Source organism: Pleurodeles waltl, chromosome 2_1 (genome assembly GCF_031143425.1).
Source record: "Pleurodeles waltl isolate 20211129_DDA chromosome 2_1, aPleWal1.hap1.20221129, whole genome shotgun sequence".
NCBI lineage: Eukaryota > Metazoa > Chordata > Amphibia > Caudata > Salamandridae > Pleurodeles > Pleurodeles waltl.
The window spans coordinates 566,453,403-566,480,394 of NC_090438.1; the positions used below are offsets into that span (position 1 = coordinate 566,453,403).

A 26,992-nucleotide genomic window follows, 5' to 3' on the forward strand; every position below is an offset into this window, starting at 1 on the left:
GAATTACTTCTGAGAAAGCACAATTTGGTTCAAGTGTTACATTTAGGTCACCTACAATAAAAATAAAATGCGAATTTATATATTCTAAAACTAAGGCATTTAGTACATAGAAGGTTTTGGACAATTTGTTAGGGGGACCTGGTCTATTGTAGATATTAATACATAGTAAAAAAGAACCACACTTCTGCTGTATGGATAAGGCCAGTATGTCCTCTGAGTCCACTTCAATTTCTTTAATTTTCCCCTTGACTGAAATCTTCAGCCATGTAATGAGCCCTCCAGCTGGTCGCCCCATTGGGGAAGGACTTGCTGGTTTACAGTAGGATTTGAAACCTTGTCTAAGAGCATTATCTATCGTCCATGTTTCTTGGAAAAAACAAATATCAAAGTTGTCGATGTAGACCCCCCAGTTTGGATCAGCCAATTTAGTACGAATTCCTGCCAAGTTCCATGACAAAAGGTTTGGGGTTAAATGCCCATCACTTGCAGTCTTCTTCAGTGGGGGTGCAAGACTACACATGTTATCATTTGGGTTTTTAGAGGTAGAGTTAAATAAGACATTTTTTGTACCTGGGAATGGAGATTTCTCCCTCCTTTCAGCAGGAGGCACTGATGGGGCCCCCTTTTCCCCAAAAAATGTAAGGTTGAGGGACTCCCTTTGATCCTGTTCGGGAATAAGTAAATCAGATTCGTCTGTCAGGGATAATTGGACAGGACTCTTTGGAGATGTTGGAACATTCACGAGGGGACTATCCTGATTGTTGGATTGTAGCAAAGGTCTCTTAGAAGCTCGTAAGTTCATAATTGGCACATGGTCTTTTTTGAGCCAGCAACTTTTGAAGTAGATCATCAAACCATTTTTCAAAGGGTTTCTCATTTCCAGAGATAGAAGACCCCTTACCAAATCAGGGGTAGATAATGTCAGCTTTATCGTATCAAATTGGCCTACCGATGAGGGATATCGCTGAGCAGAGATTATGTCTGAGTGTATTACAGAGCAACATTGGCGAGTGTGCCGAATCCAATGTATGACATTATTTTTTAGAGACATCGCGTCTTCTTTAATATCTGTTGCTACGGGTGGAACCCTGCACATGTAAATTGAATGGTCATAGTCTCTAGACTGGAATGCATTTTGTGCAGAGTTCACAACCCTTATATGCTTTGGATGGGCCAATGTTGGTACACAAGGGTTTTTTATGGTTCCAGAGGAGCTACTCTGGCCAGATGGTGAAGCGGAGTTTGCCTGAACCGAGGCACTAAGTGGCTGTAGCAAAGATTTTTCCTTAATTTTCCCAGGGGCAGGTGCTTTATAAGGCCTTGTCTTAATGGGTGGCTCATGATTATTTGGATTACAAAGTTCCATAGGAGTACTTTTAGAGCGAAGTAGAGACAAGACCTCAGCTAAAGAAGATTTTAGATCTTTCACTTCTTCTTTTAATTCTATGACAAGAGTTAAAAGATCCTTCTGCGTGGGAAAAGTAGAATGTTGACTAATGGCTTGATCGTTAAAAACACCCAGATCATCGTTAGAGCCCAGGGACTCCAAAGCAGAGAAACGGTTTGAGCATGGGATCTCGTGGACAATCACACTTCTGGCTGGGGTTTCCTCCACAGTTGACAAGGCTCCATGAGGGCCCCCTTTGCTTTGGCAAGGCATGGGCCTTGTAATGGCATCACTGATAAGGGTCTTTCCCTTGTCACAAGGTTTTAGGAAAGTTGAAAGGGAGCCATTTTTTAAGTACTTTTGTGGTTCTTTATCTTTTTTGGTCAGCAAGGCCTCCACTTCCTCTATTAAGATGTCAATATAATCTGCCACACAACCAGACAGAGCGCGAGGAGTTTTAAATAACTTGGGAATCTTGGTCTGGGCATTTCCCCCTAATGGGCTGTTTCTGGCTTTGCGTTTCCCCATAGGAGCTATTTGCTATAACAAAAAAATACCTAAAAGTCTGAAGAAAGGGAATCTCTACACAGAGTTTAAATTGTGAAAGATCCTACCTTACAACAAAAGGGGGATTGCCCAGCCCGGCCTTCTGGCGGTCTCTGACGGGCACAGACGGGCCCGCCCTTGGCCCGGGCTTTGCCCGAGCGTGGCCCGCGAGCGTCCCGCGCCGCGGGATGTTGCAGGGCGCATTTTAGCGCCCGCGATGCCTTGTCCATCCCCTTCAGGTTTGCGGGTGCTCCTGGGACTCGTAGTCCCACCAGGAGCCAGGAATCAAGTGGAGAGCTCACCCACACACCTATATCCAGAGAAGCAAGACAGGAGACAGGGCTTGCTCTTACCTGGCAGCTAAATCCTGAAACAATCTCTCCTAACATATCAGGACAGCTGTGTCACTTACGGATTTCTGCAAGAAACTGAAAACCTGCCTCTAAAACTGATTCTACTTGCAGAACCTGCACCTATTCAGCACCTGGATACGTTCATGGGTAACAAGTTTGCATTCTACAAATCCATGTTACACTACATTACATTAAAGCAAAGCAACAGTGTTTAATTGCCAACTATGGATGGTCCAAGAAACAGTACTGAAGGAATACTGCACCAAAGTGGGACAGGGAGGGTAAGGGCAACTACAGAACAGTCAGCAGGACCTCTTTGATGATGATGTAATGGAAACACCAAGATAATGTAACCCTGAGGGATATCTTGAAACCAGTAATTTACACAATAGTCTTATTATTAAATGCATGTTTATTAGCATTTAAGTACTTTACATAAATACATTGATCAACATGTTGCTCAAAATCTAACATTATTAACACTATATTATTACAAATTGACTGCCCTTCAGAATTATTTGCATGAACTCAGTTTTGGCACATTTCTTCAGATCAGTGATGTAACATGCAAACTGAGCTGGATTCTATGCAAATAGAGATGCTGTTATTGGGCGAATGGAAATTCATAAGCCGTAAACCCAATTTGTGTGTCATTTGGTTCTTCTAAGTGAGAGGATATTCTGATTGTTGGGAAACAGTGGAGATCAACGATGCGAGAGACAAACGTTTTCAGTAGTAATGGCAGATATAATTAAACCTGACCTCAGTTTTTTTTATGATATCCCTTACCATCTGAAATTTTGTCCCAGTATGGTGAGGTGAATTCATAATGACCATTCTGGATGATTTGAAATAGTTCTTCTTGATCTCGTTCTTGGCTCCGGAAAGGAGGAAACCCACAAAGCAGAATGTAGAGAATAACACCAGTAGCCCACAGGTCTACCTCCAGTCCATACCCTGTCAAAAGAGGAAACACAAATATTACAAATGTGGTGTATTGCTTTAAGAAAAGGCTCACTGTACTAAATGTTTTAAAAACTAGGCAAGACCAGTGTCCACCCAGATAATGTGAGACCAGGTCTGAGGAAGCGACCTTATTTGTAGCTAGAGCCCTGGCTCACTGACATTAGGTGATTGTAGACAAATCAGATCTCTTCTCAAATTGGCGCTTCATGGTTATAATTTGAAGAATGTACTGATAATATAAAATTCTGTTTAAGGAAGTATCCCACATCAAGCATAGAATCTAGTTGACATTTATGGAATACTTTCACACACTGCTAAAGCAGAGTCTCCTTTCTTAAGCTATGAACGGACAAGCCTAGTGTTAGAAATTGTGTTTCTGGTTGGCAGAGGTATGCACCCAGTCCAAGAATGGACCACAATCCTAGTAAGGGTAAGTCACCACACATCCTAAATTCATCACCACACATCCTAAATGAGCCTGTGCTCTCCCTCTGGTAGCTTGGCACAGTGAAGTCAGGCTTAACTTAAGAGGCAATGTGTTAAGTATTTGTGCAACACTTCAAACAGTAAAGGATTGAAAACACCACACAAAAATATATCACACCTGGTTAAAAAAAACATTTTAATTTAATGAACAAATAAACAATACCAAAACAACAAAAAGTCAATAGGTAGAAGTCGAGATATGATTTTTTGAAGATTAAAAGCATAAAACACCAACACAGGTATCTGGTCGTGCTAGACCTGGCTAAATCTAAAAAGTCAATGGAGTGCAGCCCAGATATAGGGACCAGCCTAGGCAAGTTGAAACAGTACCTTGGTTCAGAGTTGCTTCAAAGTCGAGAACAAGATATGAGGAGCAAAGGAGGTGATGCGTTGGTGTTGATCCCGAAGATGTAGGTGATGCACCGGCTCAAAGTTACACAAAGTCGAAGATGCATTGGGAATGGCGGCACTGCATCACATAGGGGGCAATGCGGTGTTCCTGATCCTAGCAGCAGCAGCGATGTGCCAGCATTGACAGTGATGCGTTGTGCTTCATCCTCGCAGCAGTACTTTATACCCCCTTACAACTGCCTAGGACTGGATTCGCACCACTTGGCAGGGCAAGACTCACAGATGGCAGAGTCCTGGCGCTATCGGTGATGAGTTGGAAGTCTTTTTCGTCCCTGAGTCTTCCAAAGAACAAGAGACAAGCTAGCAAGCCGTTGGAGTTACTCTGGTTCTAGGTTCAAGTGTTGTTGGTCCATTCCTTCTTACCCAGACAAGGAGGGCCACAGGCAATAGGAAAGCACAACAAGCTGTTCTTCCAGAGCAGCACAGCACTCCTTCTTCCTGGCAGAGTATCAACAGGTCCAGAAGTATATTGAGTTGGTAGGGTCAGAAGTCCAGTTCTTAAACCTAGTGGTGCCTTTGAAGTGGGGGAGACGTCAAAGAAGGGGTTTGAAGTGCACAGAGGTCCTCCATTTCTGCCCAGGTTCCAGACTCACTGCAGGAGATTATGCAGTCCTTTGTGTGGGGACAGAGCCCAGCCTATTCAGGTGTAAGTGTGAGACTGTGCCCAGCTCTCCCCTCCCATCATACCCAGTATGGCCCATCAGGATTTTGATGGACCATCGGTCACACCTAAGCTCCATTTGTGTGTGGCTGCCGAGAGGAAATGCACAAGCCCAGTTGCCTTCTTACCGCAGATGTGTATTGGAGACAGGCTGCAGCCACACAGGGATAGGGGCAGGGAAATGCCAACTTTCTAAAAGTGTAATTTTCAAAATTGTAACCACAAATACATTTTTACCATTAAAGAGGATGTATAATTACAATTTCACAAGAACAAACATGACAGGTCAACTCCTTCTCAAACAGGAATTACAGCTTACTAAGGCCCTCATTCTGACCTTGGCGGTCGGCGGAGAGGCGGCGGTCGGACCGCGAACAGACCGGCGGTCAGAAAAATGGCATTCTGACCGCGGCGGTCACCGCCGCGATCGACCGCCACTTCCCCACTCCGACCGCCACGGCGGTCATGACCGCCGGGCTGGAGTTTGCGCACTCCGGCCCGGCGGTCGTCCCAAGACCGCCAACGGTATCATGACCCTGCCTACCGCCGCGGTTTCTGGCGGTCGGGAACCGCCATGCGAACCATGGCGGTAAGCACTATTGGGGCCAGGGAATTCCTTCCCTGGCACTGATAGGGGTCTCCCCCACCCCCCACTTCCCACCCGAGTCCTCCCCCCACACCCTTCACCCCCCTGCCACCCCCCAGAGGTGGTACGAACCCCCTCCCCACCCCCACCCCGACATGCACATACATGCACCCCGACATGCACACACCCCCAACATGCACATATACACACCCCCTACACACACATACACAACAGGGACACATACCCGCACACATACATGCAGACATGCGCACCTGCCGAACAGCACACATTACCCATAGACACAGCAGCACCCCCCGCCCGCATACACGCACTCACACACCCCCTCTACACACTCACACGCACACCCCCATGCACGCCCACATCACACAACACCCCCCCTCCCCCTCCCCTCACAGACGGTCAACTTACCTTGTGCGTTGGTCCTCCGGGAGGCGACGGGAGCCATGGGGAGGTGACCGCCAACAGAACACCGCCAACAGAAGACCGCCACACAGATATGTGGGTCGTAATTCTGTGGGCGGTGTTCTGCTGGCGTGGCGGTGGAGGTTGACCAGTCTCCACTTTTCCGCCGACCGCCAGTGTGGCTGCTGGCGGTTTCCCGGCGGAACGCTCCCAGCGTTCGGAATGCGCACAGCGGCATACCGCCGCGGTCGGCGGTCTTCACCGCGGCGGTAACTCGGCGGTCTCGCGAAAAGACCGCCAAGGTCAGAATGAGGGCCTAAATGTATTAAGGAACCACAATATTATCCTTTGTGAGTGGAAGGCCTCACAGTAGTGAAAAATAATTTGAGATTTTTTCACTACCAGGATATGTAGAACATAAAGGTATATCTCCTGCTTTTTAAGTACATAGCACCCTACCCTGTGGGCTACCTAGGGCCTACCTTAAGGTGACTTATATGTAATAAAAGGGGAGTTTAAGACTTGGCAAGATTGCATTCAGGCTTCAGTGGCAGACATGGCACATGTTTTAAAGTGCTACTTAAGTAGGTGGCAAAAGCAGTGTTGCAGGCCACTAATAGCATTTAATTTACAGGCCTTGGGCACATGTAGTACACTTTCCTAGAGACTTATAAGTAAACTAAATATGCCAGTCACACCATGTTTTTAGAGAGAGAGCACATGCACTTTAGCATTGGTCAGTGCTAGAGCCCCAATGCCAACAAAAAGAAATCAGCAAAAATAAATGGCAAGCAGGCAAAAAGTGTAGGGGAACACCACCCCAAGGCTTCCAGATCTAACACCTTGGTTACGTGGTGGCAAGGAGTATGACTAGGATAAGAACATCCGCCTGGTTTTTGCACTATGGCTGGAGCTAATAAGCCTACGCAAGGAGCAAGTGTAACAATACAGCTCTTTGTGATGAGATTCCTATAAATATTATTTGTTTTTTCCTTTGGGCAAATCCTAATTGAAGCTGTTTTACAATAACTCATTTCTATGTGCATCACGTTATTCATTGATGATGACTAAGACCAAACCAACTTTATTGTTCTAATTAGGGCGATGTAATGTGACTGGAAAAAAAATAGAAGTGAGAGTGGTCAAATGGGTGGGATTAGAACAGAAAGGGGTATGGTATGGGACATTGAATGGTGGATGGAAGAAGAGAAGGATGAAAGGAGGATAGGAGATAAGAAGGAAGTAAGGTGGGAGCCTGGAAGAACTGGGAGGAGAAAAGGTGTCCTATAGTCTGACCAGACTGATCAAAAGGAAGCCAGGAATGGACCATAATTGCTTATGATGCAAGGTGTTTCTTAGCACTTTCTACAATATTATATGGAATTGCCTGGTAATACAACTCCACTCTAAGAGGAGCCTCTCCACCTCTCCCCCACCACTCACCAGCAAGCACCAGACATTGCACATCACTAAACCAATACCCGATCCACTATAAGACGACACTCTGTACCTCTCCCCCACCACCTCACATTCAAGTGTCAGGCATTGTACATCATTACAACAATTCTCAATCCACTCTGAGAGGCCCCCCTCCACGTCTCCTTTCTTCAGCAGTGCATGCAAATCTACTCAGTAAGAGCTCATAGTTCACCTTCGTCCAGGACTGGGAACATTCTTGTTGTTAGTTGGTTTCAAGCACAGGCTGTCTCTCGGCTGGACAGTGTCTATTATTTCTGAACAGGCTACATCTACTGCCTGGTGCTTTTCTCTTCTCAGATGATAGGCCTGGCTTCTCTTTGACACCCACTTTTTCATAAACCAAATCCAGTGATACAGAAATTCTGAGCATTTGTGTATAGTAAATTTTCCCTAATCCCATTAACCCCCTGGTAAAAGCAAGCACAATTATTTGAAGTTTTGGCAATTTACAAGCAAACACGTTGTTAGAACTAGCATCCTTGGTGTGGTTTCCCTCTAACTTTGTGCCTTCAGACCTCCTGGTTTTACTGACTTTGTGCTTGCTGGCCTTGGGACTCTGGATACCTTATCACTGCTAACCAGTGCTAAACTGCCTGTGCTTTCTCCTTAAAACCTGTTGGATTGGCTTGTACCCAGATGGCACATTTGGTTTACTGGTAAATTACTAGTAAAATGTGCAGGAAAGTGGCGTCTTTCTAGCATGGTTACTCCCACTTTTGGCCTGTTTGTCAGTGTGTTTGACTGTGTCTACTGGGATCCTGCTAATCAGGACCCCAGTAGTTATGCTCTTTCCCTTAAATTATGGTTATTGCATACTGCTAATCCAGCATTTCACCCACAATTGGCATACTGGTGCCCCATTATAAGTCCCTTTTGCAAGCATTGGTTGTATGATTCCATTCACTCTGGGGGTTCCTTAGAGGATCCTCAGTATTGCCATTCCAGCCTTCTGAGATTTTCCAGGCAGCCCCAGCTGCTGCCACCTCTCAAGACAGGATTTTGCCCTCCTGCTGCTTGAGCAGCTCAAGCCCAGGAAGGCAGAAAAAAAGGATTTCCTTTGGGAGAGAGGGGGTTTCACCCTCTCCCTTTAGAAATAGGTTTTACAGGCTTGAGATGGGTAGTCCCCTAAAGTCTCTGGAAATGCTTTGAAGGGCACAGGTGGTGCCCTTCTTGCATAATCCAGTCTACACTGTTTAAGGGACCCCCAGTACCTGCTCTGGCGTGAAACTGGACAAAGGAAAGGGGAGTGACCACTCCCCTTTCCATCACCACCCCCCCAGGGATGGTGCTCAGAGCTCCTCCAGAGGGTCCCTGGGTTTTGCCATCTTGAATCCCACATTGGCAGGGAACTCTGGGAGCATCTGAGTGCCCAGGTCCAGCAGGTGATGTCAGAGCCCTACCCTGATAGGTGCTTACCTGTTAGCTGACCAATTCCCCTTTCAGGGCTATTTATGGTCTCTCTCTTGGGTGGTTCTTCAAATTCAGATTGCAAGACTCCAGCAGGAATCCTCTGCATCCTTTACTTCACCTTCTTACCAAAGAAACTGCATCTGGGTCCTCCAGGAACTCTACAACTGCAACAAAGAAGCAAAAATGACTTCTACAACATTGAATCTTCAGCTCCTGCCAGCAACTGCAACTGTTTCCAGGTTGTGCATTCTCAGAGGAAAGCATGTCTTCAGCCTGCACCAGAAGAACAAAAGATTCTCCCTTGAAGTGAAAGAGTCACTCCCTGGCTTCAGCAGGCATCTCTCTACAAAGATGACCAGTTGTGTGGGACCCCTCTCCTGACGAGCTGCGTGGATCCTGCATCACGGGTGGTGGAATGAAGTGGCCCTGATGGTCCTGACGTCCAACTGTCTAACTTTGGTGGAGGTAAGAGCTTGCCTCCTCATGCAAGACAATACCCAGTGCACCGCTTGTTTTGCAGTTGCCAAGGCTTGTTGGCATCTTTCCACAAAGTTCTTTGTGCACCGTGCAGCTCCGGCCCCCAGCACGCACAGCTTCCTGTGTGGTTCTCTGGCAGCATGGGAGCCTTGGTTGTAGTGCTGCATGGGCCTCCTTTTGCACCTTCTTTGTCCCCGTGCTGTGGGACTCCTGTGCACTGCCTGGTCTTATGAGGGCTCTCTAAGTTGGTGAGAGCCCCCTCTGACTCCCCCTCCTGGGTAGAGTCCACCAGGTCCCTCCTGGTCCCGGGCAGTGCCATTTTCCGCTAACTTCGAGCTTTGCTTGTGCCAAGGCTTGTTGGTGGAATCCAGCAACGCAAACCAGACTGCAATCATCCAACCAGTGTGGGACATCATCTGCACCAACCAGGAACCTACATCCGTCTTCTTGGGTGCAGTACTGACTGTTGTTCTTCACCTGTAGTTCTTCTTTAGCACCTTCATCTGGGTTAGCAGGGGCTCCTGTTCTCCCTGGACTCTTCGGTGCCTCTTGGATTTGGTCCCCTTCTTTCACAGGTCTTCAGGTCCAGAAATCCAACATTGGTGTCTTGCAGTCTCTTCTGGTTCTTCCAATATATTTTTTCTCATGTTCTTGTGTGTTCTAGGAAAGTTATTGTGATTTACTCATGCTTTCCTCGGCTAGTGGGTGGGTTCTATTACTTACTTTTGATGTTTGCTAATACTCCCAGCGCTCCTCTACACACTACACTTGCCTAGGTGGGAAACCAAAATTTGCATTCCACTTTCTTAATATATGGTTTGTGTTCCCCTTAGACCCATTTCTAACTATAGTGATTTTCACTATTTGCACTGTTTTTAATTGTTTTTACAGCTATTTCTGCATACTAGTGTATATAATTTGTGTATTACTTACCTCCTAAGGGAGTATAGTCTCTATGGTATTTTTGGCATTTGTGTCACCAAAATAAAGTACCTTTATTTTTGTAACACTGAGTATTTTCATTCATGTGTGTGAGTACTGTGTGACTACAGTGGTATTGCATGAGGTTTCCATGTCTCCTAAATAAGCCTTGCCTACTCAGCTACAGCTACCCCTAGAGAGCCCGGGTTCTAGACACTGCCTAAAGTTCACTAATAGGGGATAAATGGACCTGTATAAGGTGTAGGTACCTTAGTTACCCACTACAAACCAGGCCAGCCTCCTACAAAATGATACTACATTTGCTCAGGGCCTGTAATATTAAATACTACTGTTGGACCTGTAGCACTGATTGTGCCATCCCGTTAAGTAGCACCTTAACCATGTCTCACCCCTGCCATTGCAGCCTGTGTGTGCAGTTTTAACCTGCCATTATGACCTGGTGAAATAACTATTTGGCCAGGCCCAATCCTGCCTTTTTAATACATATAATTCACCCCCTTGGGTAGGCACTGGACAGCACAGAGGGTAGGGTGAAATGTATATAACCCCTTCGCTGCCAGGCCTTTCCCCCTCAGGTGCCAAGCCCATTTTTGGCTGTTTGGGGCAGTTCGCCTTTTTGTCCACATAAGCTACCCACGCCACATTTGCGTCCTTTTTTCCCAACATCCTTGGGATTCTAGAGGTACCCAGACTTTGTGGGTTCCCCTAAAGGAGACCAAGACATTAGCCAAAAAGCAGCAAAAATTTTGTTTTTTCCAAAATATGGGTAAAAAGGGCTGCAGAAGAAGGCTTGTGTTTTTTCCCTGAAAAAGGCATCAACAAAAGGGATTACACTGCTAAAATTACCATCTTCCCAGCTTTCAGGAAGAGGCAGACTTGAATCAGAAAACCCAATTTTTCAACACAATGTTGTCATTTTACTGGGACATACCCCATTTTCACAATGTTTTGTGCTTTTAGCCTCCTTCCAGTTAGCGACAGAAATGGGTATACAAACAATGCTGGATCCCAGAAAGCTAAACATTTCTAAAAAGTAGACAAATTCTGAATTCAGCAAGGGGTAATTCGTGTAGATCCTACAAGGGTTTCCTACAGAAAATAACAGCTGAAATTAAAATATATTGAAATTGAGGTAAAAAAGCAATTTTTCTCCACGCTTTAGTCTGTAGCTTTTTCCTGCGATGTCAGATTTTCGAAAGCAATATACCGTTACATCTGCTGGACTCTTCTGGTTACGGGGATATATAGGGCTTGTAGGTTCATCAAGATCCCTAGGTGCCCAGAGCCAATAAATGAGCTGCACCTTGCAATGGGTTTTCATTCTATACCAGGTATACAGCAAATCATTTGCTGAAATATAAAGAGTGACAAATACGAATAAAGAAAACCTTTGTATTTCCAAAATGGGCACAAAATAAGGTGTTGAGAAGCAGTGGTTATTTGCACATCTTTGAATTCCGGGGGTGCCCATACTAGCATGTGCATTTCTCAAATAGACATCTTTCTTACACACTATCTTACATTTGGAAGGAATAAATGTAGAGAAAGACAAGGGGCAATAACACTTGTTTGCCATTCTGTGATCTCCCAAGTCTCCTGATAAAAATGGTACCTCAGCTGCATGGGTAGGCCTAATGCTTGCGACAGGAAACGCAACATGGACACATCACATTTTTACATTGAAATCTGACGTGTTTTTTGCAAAGTGCCTAGTTGTAGATTTTGGGATCTAGCTCAGCCGGCATCTAGGGAAACCTACCAAACTTGCACATTTTTGAAAACTAGACACCTAGGGGAATCCAAGATGGGGTGACTTGTGAGGCTCTCACCAGGTTCTGTTACCCATAATCCTTTGCAAACCTCAAAATTTGGCCCAAAAAACACTTTTTCCTCACATTTCGGTGACAGAAAGTTCTGGAATCTGAGAGGAGCCACAAATTACCTTCCACCAAGTATCCCAATAACAATAATACCTCACTTGTGTGGGTAAGCCTAGAACTCGCCACAGGAAACGCCCCAAAACACAACGTGGACACATCACATTTTCCCAAAGAAAACAGGACTCTTTTTTGCAAAGTGCCTAGCTGTGGATTTAGGCCTCTAGCTGAGCCAGCACTTAGGGAAACTTACCAAACCTGCGCATTTTTTTAAACCAGAAACCTAGGGAAATTTAAGATGGGGTGACCTGTGGGGCTCTCACCAGGTTCTGTTCTCCATAATCCTTTGCAAACCTCAAAATTTGCCACAAACAAACACTTTTTTCTCACATTTCAGTGACAGAAAGTTCTGGAATCTGAGAGGAGCAACAAATTTCCTTCCACCCAGCGTTCCGCCAAGTCTCCTGATAAAAATGGTACCTCACTTGTGTAGGTCAGCATAGCGCCCGCGACAGGAAATGCACCAAAACACAGCGTGGACACATCACATTTTTCCGAAGAAAACAGAGCTCTTTTTTGCAAAGGGCCTAGCTGTGGATTTTGGCCTCTAGCTCAGCCGGCACCTATGGAAACCTACCAAACCTGTGCATTTTTTTAAACTAGACACCTTGGGGAATCAAGATGGGGTTAATTGTGGGGCTCTCACCAGGTTCTGTTACCCAGAATCCTTTGCAAACCTAAAAATTTGGCCAAACTCTTTTTACTCACACTTTGGTGACAGAAAGTTCCGGAATCTGAGAGGAGCCACAAATTCCCTTCGACCCAGTGTTCCTCCAAGTCTCCCGATAAAAATGGTACCTCACTTGTGTGAGTAGGCCTAGCGCCTGCGACACGAAATGCCCCAAAACACAACGTGGCCCCATCACATTTTCCCAAAGAAAACAGAGCTGTTTTTGCAAAGTGCCTAGCTGTGGATTTTGGCCTCTACCTCAGCCTGCACCTATGGAAACCTACCAAGTCTGCGCATTTTTGAAAACTAGACACCTAGGGGAATCCAATATGGGGTGACTTATGGGGCTCCCACCAGATTCTGTTACCCAGAATCCTTTGCAAACCTCAAAATTTGGCAAAAAAAATGCTTTTTCCTCACATTTCGGTGACAGAAAGTTCTGGAATCTGAGAGGAGCCACAAATGTCCTCCCACTCAGCATTCCCCCAAGTCTCCCGATAAAAATGGTATCCCACCTGCGTGGTTAGGCCTAGTGCCCTCAACAGAAAATGCCCCAAAACACAATGTGGACACATTGCATTTTCACAAAGAAAACAGGTCTGTTTTTTGCAAAGTGACTAGCTGTGGATTTGGCCTTTAGCTCAGCCGGCACCTAGGGAAACCTACCAAACCTGCACATTTTTGAAAACTAGACACCTAACGGGATTCCAAGATGGGGTGACTTGTAGGGCTCTCACCAGGTTCTGTTACCCAGAATCCTTTGCAAACCTCAAAATTTTGCACAAAAAAAAAACCTTTTTCCTCAAATTTCGGTGATAGAAAGTTCTGGAATTTGAGAGGAGCCACAAATGTCCTTCCAACCAGCGTTCCCCCAAGTCTCCTGATAAAAATGGTACCTCACTTGTGTGGGTAGGCATAGCACCCTCGACAGGAAATGCCCCAAAACACAACGTGGAAACATCACATTTTCCCAAAGAAAACAGAGCTGTTTTTTGCAAAGTGCCTAGCTGTGGATTTTGGCTTCTACCTCAGCCGGCACCTAGGGAAACCTCCCAAACCTGCCCATTTTTGAGAAATAGATACCCAGGGGAATCCAAGATGGGGTGACTTGTGGGGCTCTCACCAGGTTCTGTTGCCCAGAATCCTTGGCAAACTTCAACATTTGGTAAATAAAACACTTTTTCCTCAAATTTTGTTGACAGAAAGTTCTGGAATCTGAGAGGAGCCACAAATTTACATCCACCCAGCATTCCCCCAAGTCTCCAGATAAAAATAGTACCCGACTTGTGTGGTTGGGCCCAGCGCCCTCGACAGGAAATGCCCCAAAACACAATGTGGACGCATCACATTTTCCCAAAGAAAACAGTCCTGTTTTTTGCAAAGTGCCTAGCTGTGGATTTTGGCCTTTAGCTCAGCCGGCACCTAGGGAAACCTACCAAACCTGCACATTTTTGAAAACTAGACACCTAACGGGATTCCAAGATGGGGTGACTTGTAGGGCTCTCACCAGGTTCTGTTACCCAGAATCCTTTGCAAACCTCAAAATTTTGCACAAAAAAAAAACCTTTTTCCTCAAATTTCGGTGATAGAAAGTTCTGGAATTTGAGAGGAGCCACAAATGTCCTTCCAACCAGCGTTCCCCCAAGTCTCCTGATAAAAATGGTACCTCACTTGTGTGGGTAGGCATAGCACCCTCGACAGGAAATGCCCCAAAACACAACGTGGAAACATCACATTTTCCCAAAGAAAACAGAGCTGTTTTTTGCAAAGTGCCTAGCTGTGGATTTTGGCTTCTACCTCAGCCGGCACCTAGGGAAACCTCCCAAACCTGCCCATTTTTGAGAAATAGATACCCAGGGGAATCCAAGATGGGGTGACTTGTGGGGCTCTCACCAGGTTCTGTTGCCCAGAATCCTTGGCAAACTTCAACATTTGGTAAATAAAACACTTTTTCCTCAAATTTTGTTGACAGAAAGTTCTGGAATCTGAGAGGAGCCACAAATTTACATCCACCCAGCATTCCCCCAAGTCTCCAGATAAAAATAGTACCCGACTTGTGTGGTTGGGCCCAGCGCCCTCGACAGGAAATGCCCCAAAACACAATGTGGACGCATCACATTTTCCCAAAGAAAACAGTCCTGTTTTTTGCAAAGTGCCTAGCTGTGGATTTTGGCCTTTAGCTCAGCCGGCACCTAGGGAAACCTACCAAACCTGCACATTTTTGAAAACTAGACACCTAACGGGATTCCAAGATGGGGTGACTTGTAGGGCTCTCACCAGGTTCTGTTACCCAGAATCCTTTGCAAACCTCAAAATTTTGCACAAAAAAAAAACCTTTTTCCTCAAATTTCGGTGATAGAAAGTTCTGGAATTTGAGAGGAGCCACAAATGTCCTTCCAACCAGCGTTCCCCCAAGTCTCCTGATAAAAATGGTACCTCACTTGTGTGGGTAGGCATAGCACCCTCGACAGGAAATGCCCCAAAACACAACGTGGAAACATCACATTTTCCCAAAGAAAACAGAGCTGTTTTTTGCAAAGTGCCTAGCTGTGGATTTTGGCTTCTACCTCAGCCGGCACCTAGGGAAACCTCCCAAACCTGCCCATTTTTGAGAAATAGATACCCAGGGGAATCCAAGATGGGGTGACTTGTGGGGCTCTCACCAGGTTCTGTTGCCCAGAATCCTTGGCAAACTTCAACATTTGGTAAATAAAACACTTTTTCCTCAAATTTTGTTGACAGAAAGTTCTGGAATCTGAGAGGAGCCACAAATTTACATCCACCCAGCATTCCCCCAAGTCTCCGGATAAAAATAGTACCCGACTTGTGTGGTTGGGCCCAGCGCCCTCGACAGGAAATGCCCCAAAACACAATGTGGACGCATCACATTTTCCCAAAGAAAACAGTCCTGTTTTTTGCAAAGTGCCTAGCTGTGGATTTTGGCCTTTAGCTCAGCCGGCACCTATGGAAACCTACCAAGCCTGCGCATTTTTGAAAACTAGACACCTAGGGGAATCCAAGATGGGTGACTTATGGTGCACCTACCAGCTTCTGTTATCCAGAATCCTTTTCAAACCTCAAAATTTGGCAAAAAAAACACTTTTTCCTCACATTCCGGTGACAGAAAGTTCTGGAATCTGAGAGGAGCCACAAATTTCCTCCCACTCAGCTTTCCCCCAAGTCTCCTGATAAAAATGGTACCCCACCTGCCTGGTTAGGCCTAGCGCCCTCAACATTAAATGCCCCAAAACACAATGTGGCCACATCACATTTTCCCAAAGAAAACAGACCTCTTTTTTAGAAACTGCCTAGCTGTGGATTTTGGCCTCTACCTCAGCCGGCACCTAGGGAAACCTACCAAACCTGCGCATTTTTGAAAACTAGACACCTAACGGGATTCCAAGATGGGGTGACTTGTGGGGCTCTCACCAGGTTCTGCTACCCAGAATCCTTTGCAAACCTCAAAATTTAGCCAAAAAAAAAACCTTTTCCCTCAAATTTCGGTGATAGAAAGTTCTGGAATCTGAGAGGAGCCACAAATGTCCTTCCACCGAGCGTTCCCCCAAGTCTCCTGATAAAAATTGTACCTCACTTGTCTGGGTAGGCATAGCACCCTCAACAGGAAATGCCCCAAAACACAACGTGGACACATCACATTTTCCCAAAGAAAACAGAGTTGTTTTTTGCAAAGTGCCTAGCTGTGGATTTTGGCTTCTACCTCAGCCGGCACCTAGGGAAACCTCCCAAACCTGCCCATTTTTGAGAAATAGATACCCAGGGGAATTCAAGATGGGGTGACTTGTGGGGCTCTCACCAGGTTCTGTTGCCCAGAATCCTTGGCAAACTTCAACATTTGGTAAATAAAACACTTTTTCCTCAAATTTTGGTGACAGAAAGTTCTGGAATCTGAGAGGAGCCACAAATTTCCATCCATCCAGCATCCCCCAAAGTCTCCCGATAAAAATAGTACCCCACTTGTGTGGTTAGGCCCAGCGCCCTCGGCAGGAAATGCCCCAAAACACAATGTGGACACATCACATTTTCCCAAAGAAAACAGTCCTGTTTTTTCCAAAGTGCCTAGCTGTGGATTTTGGCCTTTAGCTCAGCCGGCACCTATGGAAACCTACCAAGCCTGCGCATTTTTGAAAACTAGACACCTAGAGGAATCCAAAATGGGTGACTTATGGTGTTCCCACCAGCTTCTGTTATCCAGAATCCTTTTCAAACCTCAAAATTTGGCAAAAACAAACACTTTTTCCTCACATTGCGGTGACAGAAAGTTCTGGAATCTGAGAGGAGCCACAAATTTCCTCCCACTCAGCTTTCCCCCAAGTCTCCCGATAAAAATGATACCCCACCTGCGTGGTTAGGCCTAGCGCCCTCAACAGAAAATGCCCCAAAACACAATGTGGACACATCACATTTTCCCAAAGAAAACAAACCTGTTTTTTAGAAACTGCCTAGCTGTGGATTTTGGCCTCTACCTCAGCCGGCACCTAGGGAAACCAACCAAACCTGTGCATTTTTGAAAACTAGACACCTAACGGGATTCCAAGATGGGGTGACTTGTGGGGCTCTCACCAGGTTCTGCTACCCAGAATCCTTTGCAAACCTCAAAATTTAGCACAAAAAAAAACCCTTTTTCCTCAAAGTTCGGTGATAGAAAGTTCTGGAATCTGAGAGGAGCCACACATTTCCTTCCACCCAGCGTTCCCCCAAGTCTCCTGATAAAAATGGTACCTTACTTGTGTGGGTAGGCATAGCACCTTCAACAGGAAATGTCCCAAAACACAATGTGGACACATCACATTTTCCCAAAGACAACAGAGCTGTTTTTTGCAAAATGCCTAGCTGTGGATTTTGGCCTCTACCTCAGCCGGCACCTAGGGAAACCTCCCAAACCTGCGCATTTTTGAGAAATAGATACCCAGGGGAATCCAAGATGGGGTGACTTGTGGGGCTCTCACCAGGTTCTGTTACCCAGAATCTTTGGCAAACTTCAACATTTGGTCAATAAAACACTTTTTCCTCAAATTTTGGTGACAGAAAGTTCTGGAATCTGAGAGGAGCCACAAATTTCCATCCACCCAGCATTCCCCCAAATCTCCCGATAAAAATAGTACCCCATTTGTGTTGGTAGGCCTAGTGCCCGCGAAAAGAAATGCCCAAAAATACAAGTGCCTATCTGTGGATTTTGGCTTCTAGCTTAGTTGGCACCTAGGGATTCCTACTAAACCTGCACATTTTTTAAACTAGACACCTAGTGGAATCCAAGATGGGTTGACTCATGGGGCTTCCACCAGGTTCTGTTACCCAGAATCCTTTGCAAGCCTCAAAATTTGGCTAAACAAACTCTTTTTCCTCACATTTCGGAGACAGAAAGTTCTGGAATCTGAGAGGAGCCACACATTTCCTTCCACCCAGCATTCCCCGAAGTCTCCCGATACAAATGGTACCTTACTTGTGTGAGTAGGTATAGTACATGTCCCAAAACACTATCTGGACACATCAAAATTATCAAATACAGAACTACCTGTTTGTACAGGGCCACCTGCGTTTTTGGTACTGGGCTCAGCAGCCATCTAGGGAAACCTACCAAACCCAGACATTTCTGAAAACAAGACACCCGAGGGAGTCTAGGGAGGTGTGACTTGTGTGGATCCCCAGTGTTTTCTTACCCCGAATCCTCAGCAAACCTCAAATTTTGCTTTAAAAAATCAAATTTTTCCCACATTTCTGTGAGGCGATCAACCCACTGGGACCATTTTCCTACCACTCAACATTCCCCTCAGTCTCCTGGTAAAACTGATACCTCACTTGTATAGATGGGCCAACTGCCTGTGACTGGGAAGAGCTAAAAACATGTTGAAATTGAGGGGGAACCAAAGCGGGTCCAAAAGGGCAGTTTGAAAAAAAAAAAAACATTTTTAGGCTGACAAGTGCAGAAGAATTATTATCAGTATAGATGAGACAATGCTCGGTGGTAGGAATGTTGTGGATTCCTGCAGATTCTGGAAGGTTCCATCACAAAAAGTTGGGAAAAATGTGTGATTTCCAGCAAAGTTGGAGGTTTGCAGGGCTTTGTGGGTAAGAAAATGGTACGGGATGCATGTGAAGCATACCACCCTGGACTCCCCTAGATGTTTAGTTTTCAGATGTTTCTAGGTCTTGTGGGTATTTCTACATGGCAGCGTCCCAAAGTTCAAAATGTGCAGCCCTCACCATTCCAAATGGGCCGATTCTGAGAGTTAGCCAAGCTCTCATGGGCCAACTGTAAAATCAAAACCTAAAATAATCAAATGTCCTCTTCCTTGCCATGGGATAAGATATTTTAGTGTGCGGGGGAGAGCTGAAAGACATGTACCCCCTTCAGTTGGGGTGGGAGCATAACCAGGCCCACACAGAATGGTAGCCAGCACCCCACTATTTCTTTTTTTTTTTTTATTCCCTGGCGTCTAGTAGACTTTCTCCCCCCTCGGGGTTTGGATCGGGGGTAATTACCCCATCTGCCCACTGGTGGGCAGAACAACTTTGGCTCCATTTATTTGGGATGGGGTATGGCCATACCCCCACCCTCTTATTTTGAAAAAACAAATCTTCCCTGGTTTCTGGTGGGCTTTCTGCCCCCCCTGGGGGCAGATGGGCCTTCCAAAAATAGGCCGAACAGTAATGTGCCCCCATAGGGAGCGACCCTTGCCCAAGGGGCTGCCCCCCCAAACAAAACCCACACATGCACACACACCAATCCCTGGTGCCTAAGTGGTTTCTGCCCCCCAGGGGCATATTGGCCTTACAAAAATAAGCTGATCTGCCCCCACAGGGGGCAGAAATGGCCTCAATACAATATGCCCCCCAGGGGAGCGACCCTTGCCTAAGGGGTCACTCCCCATATATATTAAAAACAAAAGTAAACATAAAAAAATATATATCCCTGGTGTCTAGGTGTTTCTTCCCCCCTGGAGGCAGATCGGCCTAATTATAATAGGCTGATCTGCCCCCGGAGGGGCAGAAAAGGCCTAAAAATGTTTTACACCCTTGCCCAAGGGGCCGCTCCCCTCATGTCATAAACAACAACAAAAAATTCCCTTGTGTCTAGTGGTTTCTGCCCCCAAGGGGGGGGCAGAAATTGACTAAAATGAATTTTGCCCCCAGGGAGCTACCCTTGCCTAAGCTGTCGCTCCCCACATATAAAAAAATAAAAAATAAATGATCCCTAGTGTCTAGGGGGTTTCTGCTCCCCCTGGGAGCAGATCGGCCTAATTATATTGTATTATATTTGGCCCCCTGGGGAGCGGCCCTTGCCCAAGGAGCCGCTCCCCTCATGTAAAAAAAAAAAATCCCTGATGTCTAGTGGTTTCTGCCCTCCTGGGCCTAAAATTAATTTTGCCCCCGGGGAGCGACCCTTGCCTCGGGGGTCACTCCCCACATATAAAAGAAACAATATAAAAAAATGTTTTATCCCAGGTGTCTAGGGGGTTTCTGAGCTTCCAGCGCAGAGGGGCAGACCTGTGATGAGGTCAGCGCTCGATCACACGTTGAAGTCATCAGATGCCACAGGGGTGTGGGAGGCAGGGTTGGAAGGGGACGCGATTCCCCTTCCATTCCTGCAGTGGGGGCACTGAGGCGAGGCTAGCGCTCTCCCATGAGCCAGTACAAGGACGTAACGGTTACGTCCTTGGCGCCTTAGCGCTGCAGCCAAGGACGTAACCGTTACGTCCTTGGCTGCAAAGGGGTTAAAATGTAGATGATGCATTTTTAACTACTGTAAGGCCTACCTCTCCCACAGGATAACATTGGAGTTATCTTATTCCATTTTCTAAGTGTCATTTCCACATGGGAACAGGTTCACAGTTCATGTTTGGTGTCTCTGAAATTGAAATTTAAAATCCTAACTTATGGTGAAGTCAGATTATAAGTGACAATTCTGAAAACAACACTTTTAGAAATTTGGCTTTTTCTTGCCTTAGTCATTTGGTGCCTGCAGATGGTGTCTGGGTCACATGACTAGTTGTGGGTGGCAGTTGGACTTTGTGTATTCTTCCTACACAGCCAACACACAAAAGGAGGGGCTTAGGTGTGACTGGATGGGCCATCAATGGCAGGATGGGGGAAAGGAGCTGGATCCAGCCACACTTGCACTTGAATAGGCTGTGTCCTGTCTCCACACAAAGGGTTGTCTATCCCCTGAAGCCAGGTCCAGGAAGGCAGGGCACCTCCGCACTTGAAAGGCATGGCTCTTGAAGCTTTTTCTCAATTAAGAGGTACAACTGGGGATAAGTACTGGACCTCAGAAACTACCACATCTGTACACTTCCTGACCTGTGGCTGGTTTCCTGATCTGAACTCTCTGGTCACAACAGGCTTCCTACAACCTTGCATCTGTACCTTGGCTCTGCTATTTGTGTGTCTTCCCTGCCAAGTGGTGCCACCCCAGTCCTGGAAACTTGGAAGTGATCTTAAGGAGCTCTGCCGGCTCTGTGGATCATGCAGAACTGACACATCCCTTCTGCTGAGCAGCGCAAACCCAACCAGGGCCAATGCATTGCCTCTGCTGTGTGGATTGGACCCGTCGTAAAAACCTACATCACCGCTAGAGTCCATCTGAACCACCACTACATGATGTATCCTCAGTACAGGCCCTCGCATCCCTTGTCAAAGGCAGTCTCGACGACCATGCCTGCTCTTCAGAACTGACACATTGCCCCGACTGCACACTGCATCATCCATGCTGGACTTCATATTGCAAGTCCCATTGACGGGATCCTCAACAACACAGGCCCTCGCATAGCAGCCTCACCTCATCTCGGAACTGATGTATTTCATCGGATGCACATTGCGGGCCATATTTATACTTTTTGTCGCAAAACTGCGCTGGCGCAGTTTTGCGTCAAAAATAATACCGTCATTGTGGTGCGCCGTGCGGCCGTCAAATTTATACTTTGACGCACGGCGGTGCAAACCACAGGTGGGAGTCATTTATTTTGACGCACACCGCAGCGTCAAGTCGTAAAGCAGAATTATGTTAACGCGGCGGAAATGACTGTGGGTCGATTTACGACCCCGCAAACCGGATATGTGCCATTTTTTTACACAATAGCGTCAAAAAACCCGGCAAACACTGCCATTTCACCAGAGGAGAGCCAAAATGGATCCCAGATGCCACAACAGACCCCAGGAAGATGACAACAGACCAGGAACCAGCCAGGAGGACCCACAAAAGAACCAGGACACCTATAAGAAGAAAAGAAAGTGTCGCTCCAGTGCAGAGGAGCAGGAAATTCTGGTTAAAGAGGTGACGGAACATCAGCACCAACTGTCTGTCACCTCAAAATTGCCAATTAGTAGGAGAGAGGCTGTATGGCAACAAACTGTTGACAAGATCAACAGTGTGGCAAAAGTACGCAGAACAGTCATCGAGTGCAAGAAACGCTGGCATGACTGCAAGCGCAGGACCAAGGAAAAGATGGCCAGGAACAGGAAGGCAGCACTGCAGACTGGAGGTGGGAGACCAGCACACCAGGAGGCCCTGGACCACATGGAGGAGATGGTCGCAGCTGTCATCCCTGAGGAGATCGTCACAGGGATTCAAGGACAAGGCAGCGTAGACTACCAGAAGACAACGCACATGCAGGGTAAGTCGCATGGGGAATTGAAATGCACTAATGTCAACTGCAACCGGGGGGGGAATACCTACTACACATTGCATGTAAGTCATCATATACATGGAGTGGCATGGGTAAAGGGGCACGGCATGGGGGCATGGCCTGCACAGACAGAAGCTGGGGCACACCATTACACTACGCCAACAACAGTCCCATGGGGCATGCTGCCATGCCAACGATGGAGCAAAGGGAAAGCCACGCCAGGAGGGAAGGGCACAACATCAAACTGACATCCCGTCACACGTCAGCCACTATACCCCCCCACATTAAAGGGCCCTATTAACAACCTCTAGCCATACCGACAACTGGAATGTAACTGCAACAACAGTTGCCACTACCACCTCCGCTCTGTGTGCAGCTCAAGTAGCCAATGGCAGTAACCTCCCCATGGATCATACACAACTAAATTAGAGGGTTGAGGATGACAACTTCAACAATCCCCTGAAAAAAGACAAAGGCCCCAGTACTGTCAAATATCAATGCCCATAGTTGTCGCAAACATCAGCCAATGTCAACAACAATAGGAGCTACACAGCACTAAGGACATACCCATGCTGCATATGTCAGGGTCCATCCTGTGCCTGGGTCACAATGTAACATCCCAAATGTCATACTGCTCTGACAACAGCATTGGGGGGGGACACATGTAACTGGTCACTGACATACACCTGCACAGTCAGATGAGGAAATAGGACACTGATACGATTAGCAGGGCAATCCAATGTACCACACATTCCCAACATCAGCTGTACACATTACCAGTGCCAACATCCATATCGTGCCCTTACATTGCTATGCATAGGATATGCTACATGTCAACTACATTTAAGTGGATGTGAAAGATCAGAGACTGGGGCAGGTCCAGATTGTTAAGTGTGCTGCCAGTGCCATCAGAACTCCCACAGCCAGTGAAAGGTCTCACCATGAGAATGGATGTAGACGGAGGGTTGAATAGGACAAGAAGGTGACAATTCACTATTTGGCCAAAACCAACACCTAGAAGAGATGATGCCGACTAGTCTAATAACTTAATAACATACATGTGACATGCAGGTGGGCCATAGGCCTGGGAGAATGCCCATCTGAAAGACTGGAGCAATAAACACGAAACAAGATCACAATGTGAAATCATTACAAGGCAGGCATGTCACATCACTAATGCCACAACACAGACACACTAATTGTACCCCGTTTCATTGCAGAGGAAGATGGATCTCCTGTGGATATGCCTGTCCCAGATTACCCTGATGACATGGATGACGAGCTGATAAACATTCCCCAGGAGACCATCCAAAAGGTCCTTGAAACCCTCCAGACCCCACCTTCAGTCACAAGGAGGAGCACAGACCAAGCAGCCATCACAGAGGACCCACCCACCACCCCAATTGTAAGACCTGCCAGCTCCAATACAGCTGAGGACTCAGACGACACAGGCACCAGCTTTGAGAGAGCTGTAGTTGGGGTACAGTGGGAGCTGGCCAAGGAGGTGCGGGTGGGAATGCAAACTATGTCAGCCAGCCTAGAGGGGGTGCATTCGTGCATGATGTCATCTGCAGATCAGGCAGCAGCTATGCAAGCCCTAACATCTATCTTGCAGGAACAGCAAAAAAAAACAGAAGGAAATCAGAACAGCTGTAATACAGTTGACCCAACACTTACAACAGCAATCCTGTCAACGCATGCACGAATGCAAAATTGAACCCCTCAGGGCCGACCTGCCTGCCTACCATCGTGATGTGGCTGCTATTCTTAAGAATCAGCAGATCCTCCTTGCTGCAGTACTGCCCTTAAGACCTTCACGGGTAGCAGCGACCGTGATGTCTGACTCCACGTCTTCTAACACTGAGGTGTGTGTTGCCCCTTCACAACCACCACCACCAAGAACAGAGGAGGCAACACACACATCAGAAGAAGAAGACATGGAACAGATCACCTTCACACGGAAAAGTACCCGGAGGCACTAGTCCCTGCCACATGGCCAACAATTACCAAGGTCCTGCGCTTTGTAACATGCCAGTCTTACAACAACTCCACTTAATGGCTGTTCTGCTTACCACTGTATATCTTGTCAGCCTGCCCAGTGATTGTCTCTCTCTTACTCATTGGCAAATCCTATCCCTCTGCACTGTCTGAAACATCACCCCAGCATGTCAAAAGCATTTCCGTAACCCCTTCTGTAGGATCACAATGTAAGATGTCACTCTAATGGACTCACAATCATGGACAATGTACAGATAGAACTACAGCCCTTTTCAATAAATAGCACTTACACAACAAATCTGTCTCTGGGTAATGTGACATATCAACTGTGCAGTAGATAACTGAAATGTGCCTACTGTCAAATTACGTAGCTTGTAAATACAACTGTCCTGATATTATGTAGTCAGATAAATCTGCACAGTGCCCATGGTTGCATCATACTCTGCCCATCCTGAGGGACATATCTGATGAAGTGAGAAACCATACACCATCATGCTGTGTTGGACAGAATAATGCTTCCTCAAGGGATATCTAAGTCATAAAATAGTGGCAGCAAAATGTTGTCACCATGCAATACTAACACATATAACAGTGCACACTAATCTAAGCAAACACTACAAAAACTGCATCAATGAAGCTGTCTGAGTTTACATACAAATAGGTACTCATGCTGAACTGTGTCACAAATGACGTATGTGAGTCATGAAGACAAGAATACAAGAGTGCCTACGAGAACGCATCTTATAAGGGTGTCCTTGATCATCAGACTGCAGTCAGACCTAAAACTGTTCCCCCAATACCAAGTCTGGAAGCACTGTTTGTGACGTAGAAAACACACTTATCAACAGAAACACATTGTGATCCATATTAACTGTGATTGGTGGTTGCAACAAAGGGTGGAAACTTTGCAAGGTAGCTCTGGGGTAGCTGCCAATCTTACAGCTCAGTTGGGATTTGTTTGTAGCATAGGACACAAATGTAATAGAACAACATTCAGGTACACTAATTCCAAGCCCAGGATCAAGTACCATTTAACACATACTGTTAAGGGTTAACAAAATATTTATTAAATGCTAATCACAGAAGAGGAAACTGAGGGAAAAGTCTTACCTACCCTAATCTACCCTGACTACTCATTACCCACAACTGTCCCTAACTAACCTAAGCTAAACTTACTTATCACATGTGACGAAATGTTCTAAACATCCACCCCAACCCCCTTATGAGACGGGACACATGGAGGACAACACATACTAACCTAAACACATACTATCCAATACTAAACAAATATATATTTTTTTGTAAATTTGTTTTTTTTAATATATATATTTTTTTAAACACACAAGAACCCCAACATAGCCCATCACACGTAATAAGTAAAAATAGAAAGAATCAGGACCGCCCATCCCCCACCCACTAACACTAACTAAACTAACAGCCTATACGAACCTAACACTAAGCCCCCTAAGCCCACTAAGTATAAGAACAAGGAAAGAGGAGGGAGGGGAGGGAATCATGTCCAGATCAAAAAAGTCTAGAGGTTGGCCCTGCGGAGGGTCCTCTTGATTGACTTCACACGCCGGTTAATGTGGCGAACATCCCGGCTCAGATGGCTTAACTTGCGCAACACACGGTCCATCTTCCGTTCCATGTTGTTGAATGCTGCAGGGTCAACAGATGGAGCTGGGGCAGTCTGGGTACCGGTGGAGGAGGTCTGTGTGTGTGTGGAGCCAAGGCCTGTGGGCTGTCCTGCACCTGTAGCAATGCTGGGGCCTGGAAGTCCGGCAGATGTAGGGACAACAGTCCCAGCTGTGGGTGGGGCCACCTGGCTTGAAGTGGTGGTTGTGCTGGTGGTGGCTGTGGTGGTCAAAGTAGGTCCATCCTGTGGGAAGGCCATCCATGCCCCGGAGGCCCGTTCATGGCGATATCGACGGGCCATCCTCCTGAACCCCGTCTCCACCAGCAGGATGTGCTGGTATCTCATGGCCCACTGCACGAACTCACAGACCTGGTCTGGAGTCATTTTTGCAGCTGTGAAGACAAATGCAAATAATGTACATTAGGAACTGCATTGTGTGAAATGGCACAAGAAGTCAATTAGACAATACATCTACTGTACTTGTAACAGCTCATATCACAATACATATCATTGAATGTCCCTGAGGAAGTACATGGCAGGCCAGCCTACAAATGTCACATCACACATAGCACATCCATAACCTACAAGATGGGTAACAACTGGCATTGACTTGCCATCTGAGTTCTGCCAGTTATCAGCTAACAATCATGCTGCATATCCTCCGCCAATACCTGGGCTACAAATGTCAGTGTACGGAATGCAAAACTAAAGCCACATGGTCTGCAAGTTGTAACAGGACTTGCCAGTATAGTACCCATGTGCCAAACCTGAGTGTGTATACTAGGTTCCAACCAAACAGTCACTTTTTCACATATATGTGTAACATACTGGTAGCATCAGTCCTAGGTACCCCATTCACAAACCCATGCCTGTGTTTGAGGGTGGGGGGGGTGGATAAACAACTATCTATTCCAAACAACATGGACACCGAGGAACGTATAGAAAACTCCACAAGTGTTTGTCTCTACACACACACC

At 46.3% G+C, this 26,992-nt stretch overlaps 1 protein-coding gene across 1 annotated transcript in view; it reads right to left on the reverse strand.

Annotated features, from left to right (window-relative positions):
* The window catches only part of DCLK3 (doublecortin like kinase 3), a 152,729-nt gene that overhangs the window by 12,601 nt on the left and 113,136 nt on the right, over nt 1-26,992 (reverse strand). Inside the window, exon 4 of the mRNA XM_069214970.1 lies at nt 3,076-3,243. Within this exon, the coding sequence (XP_069071071.1) occupies nt 3,076-3,243 (168 nt within the window). The remainder of the gene's footprint in view (nt 1-3,075; nt 3,244-26,992) is intronic.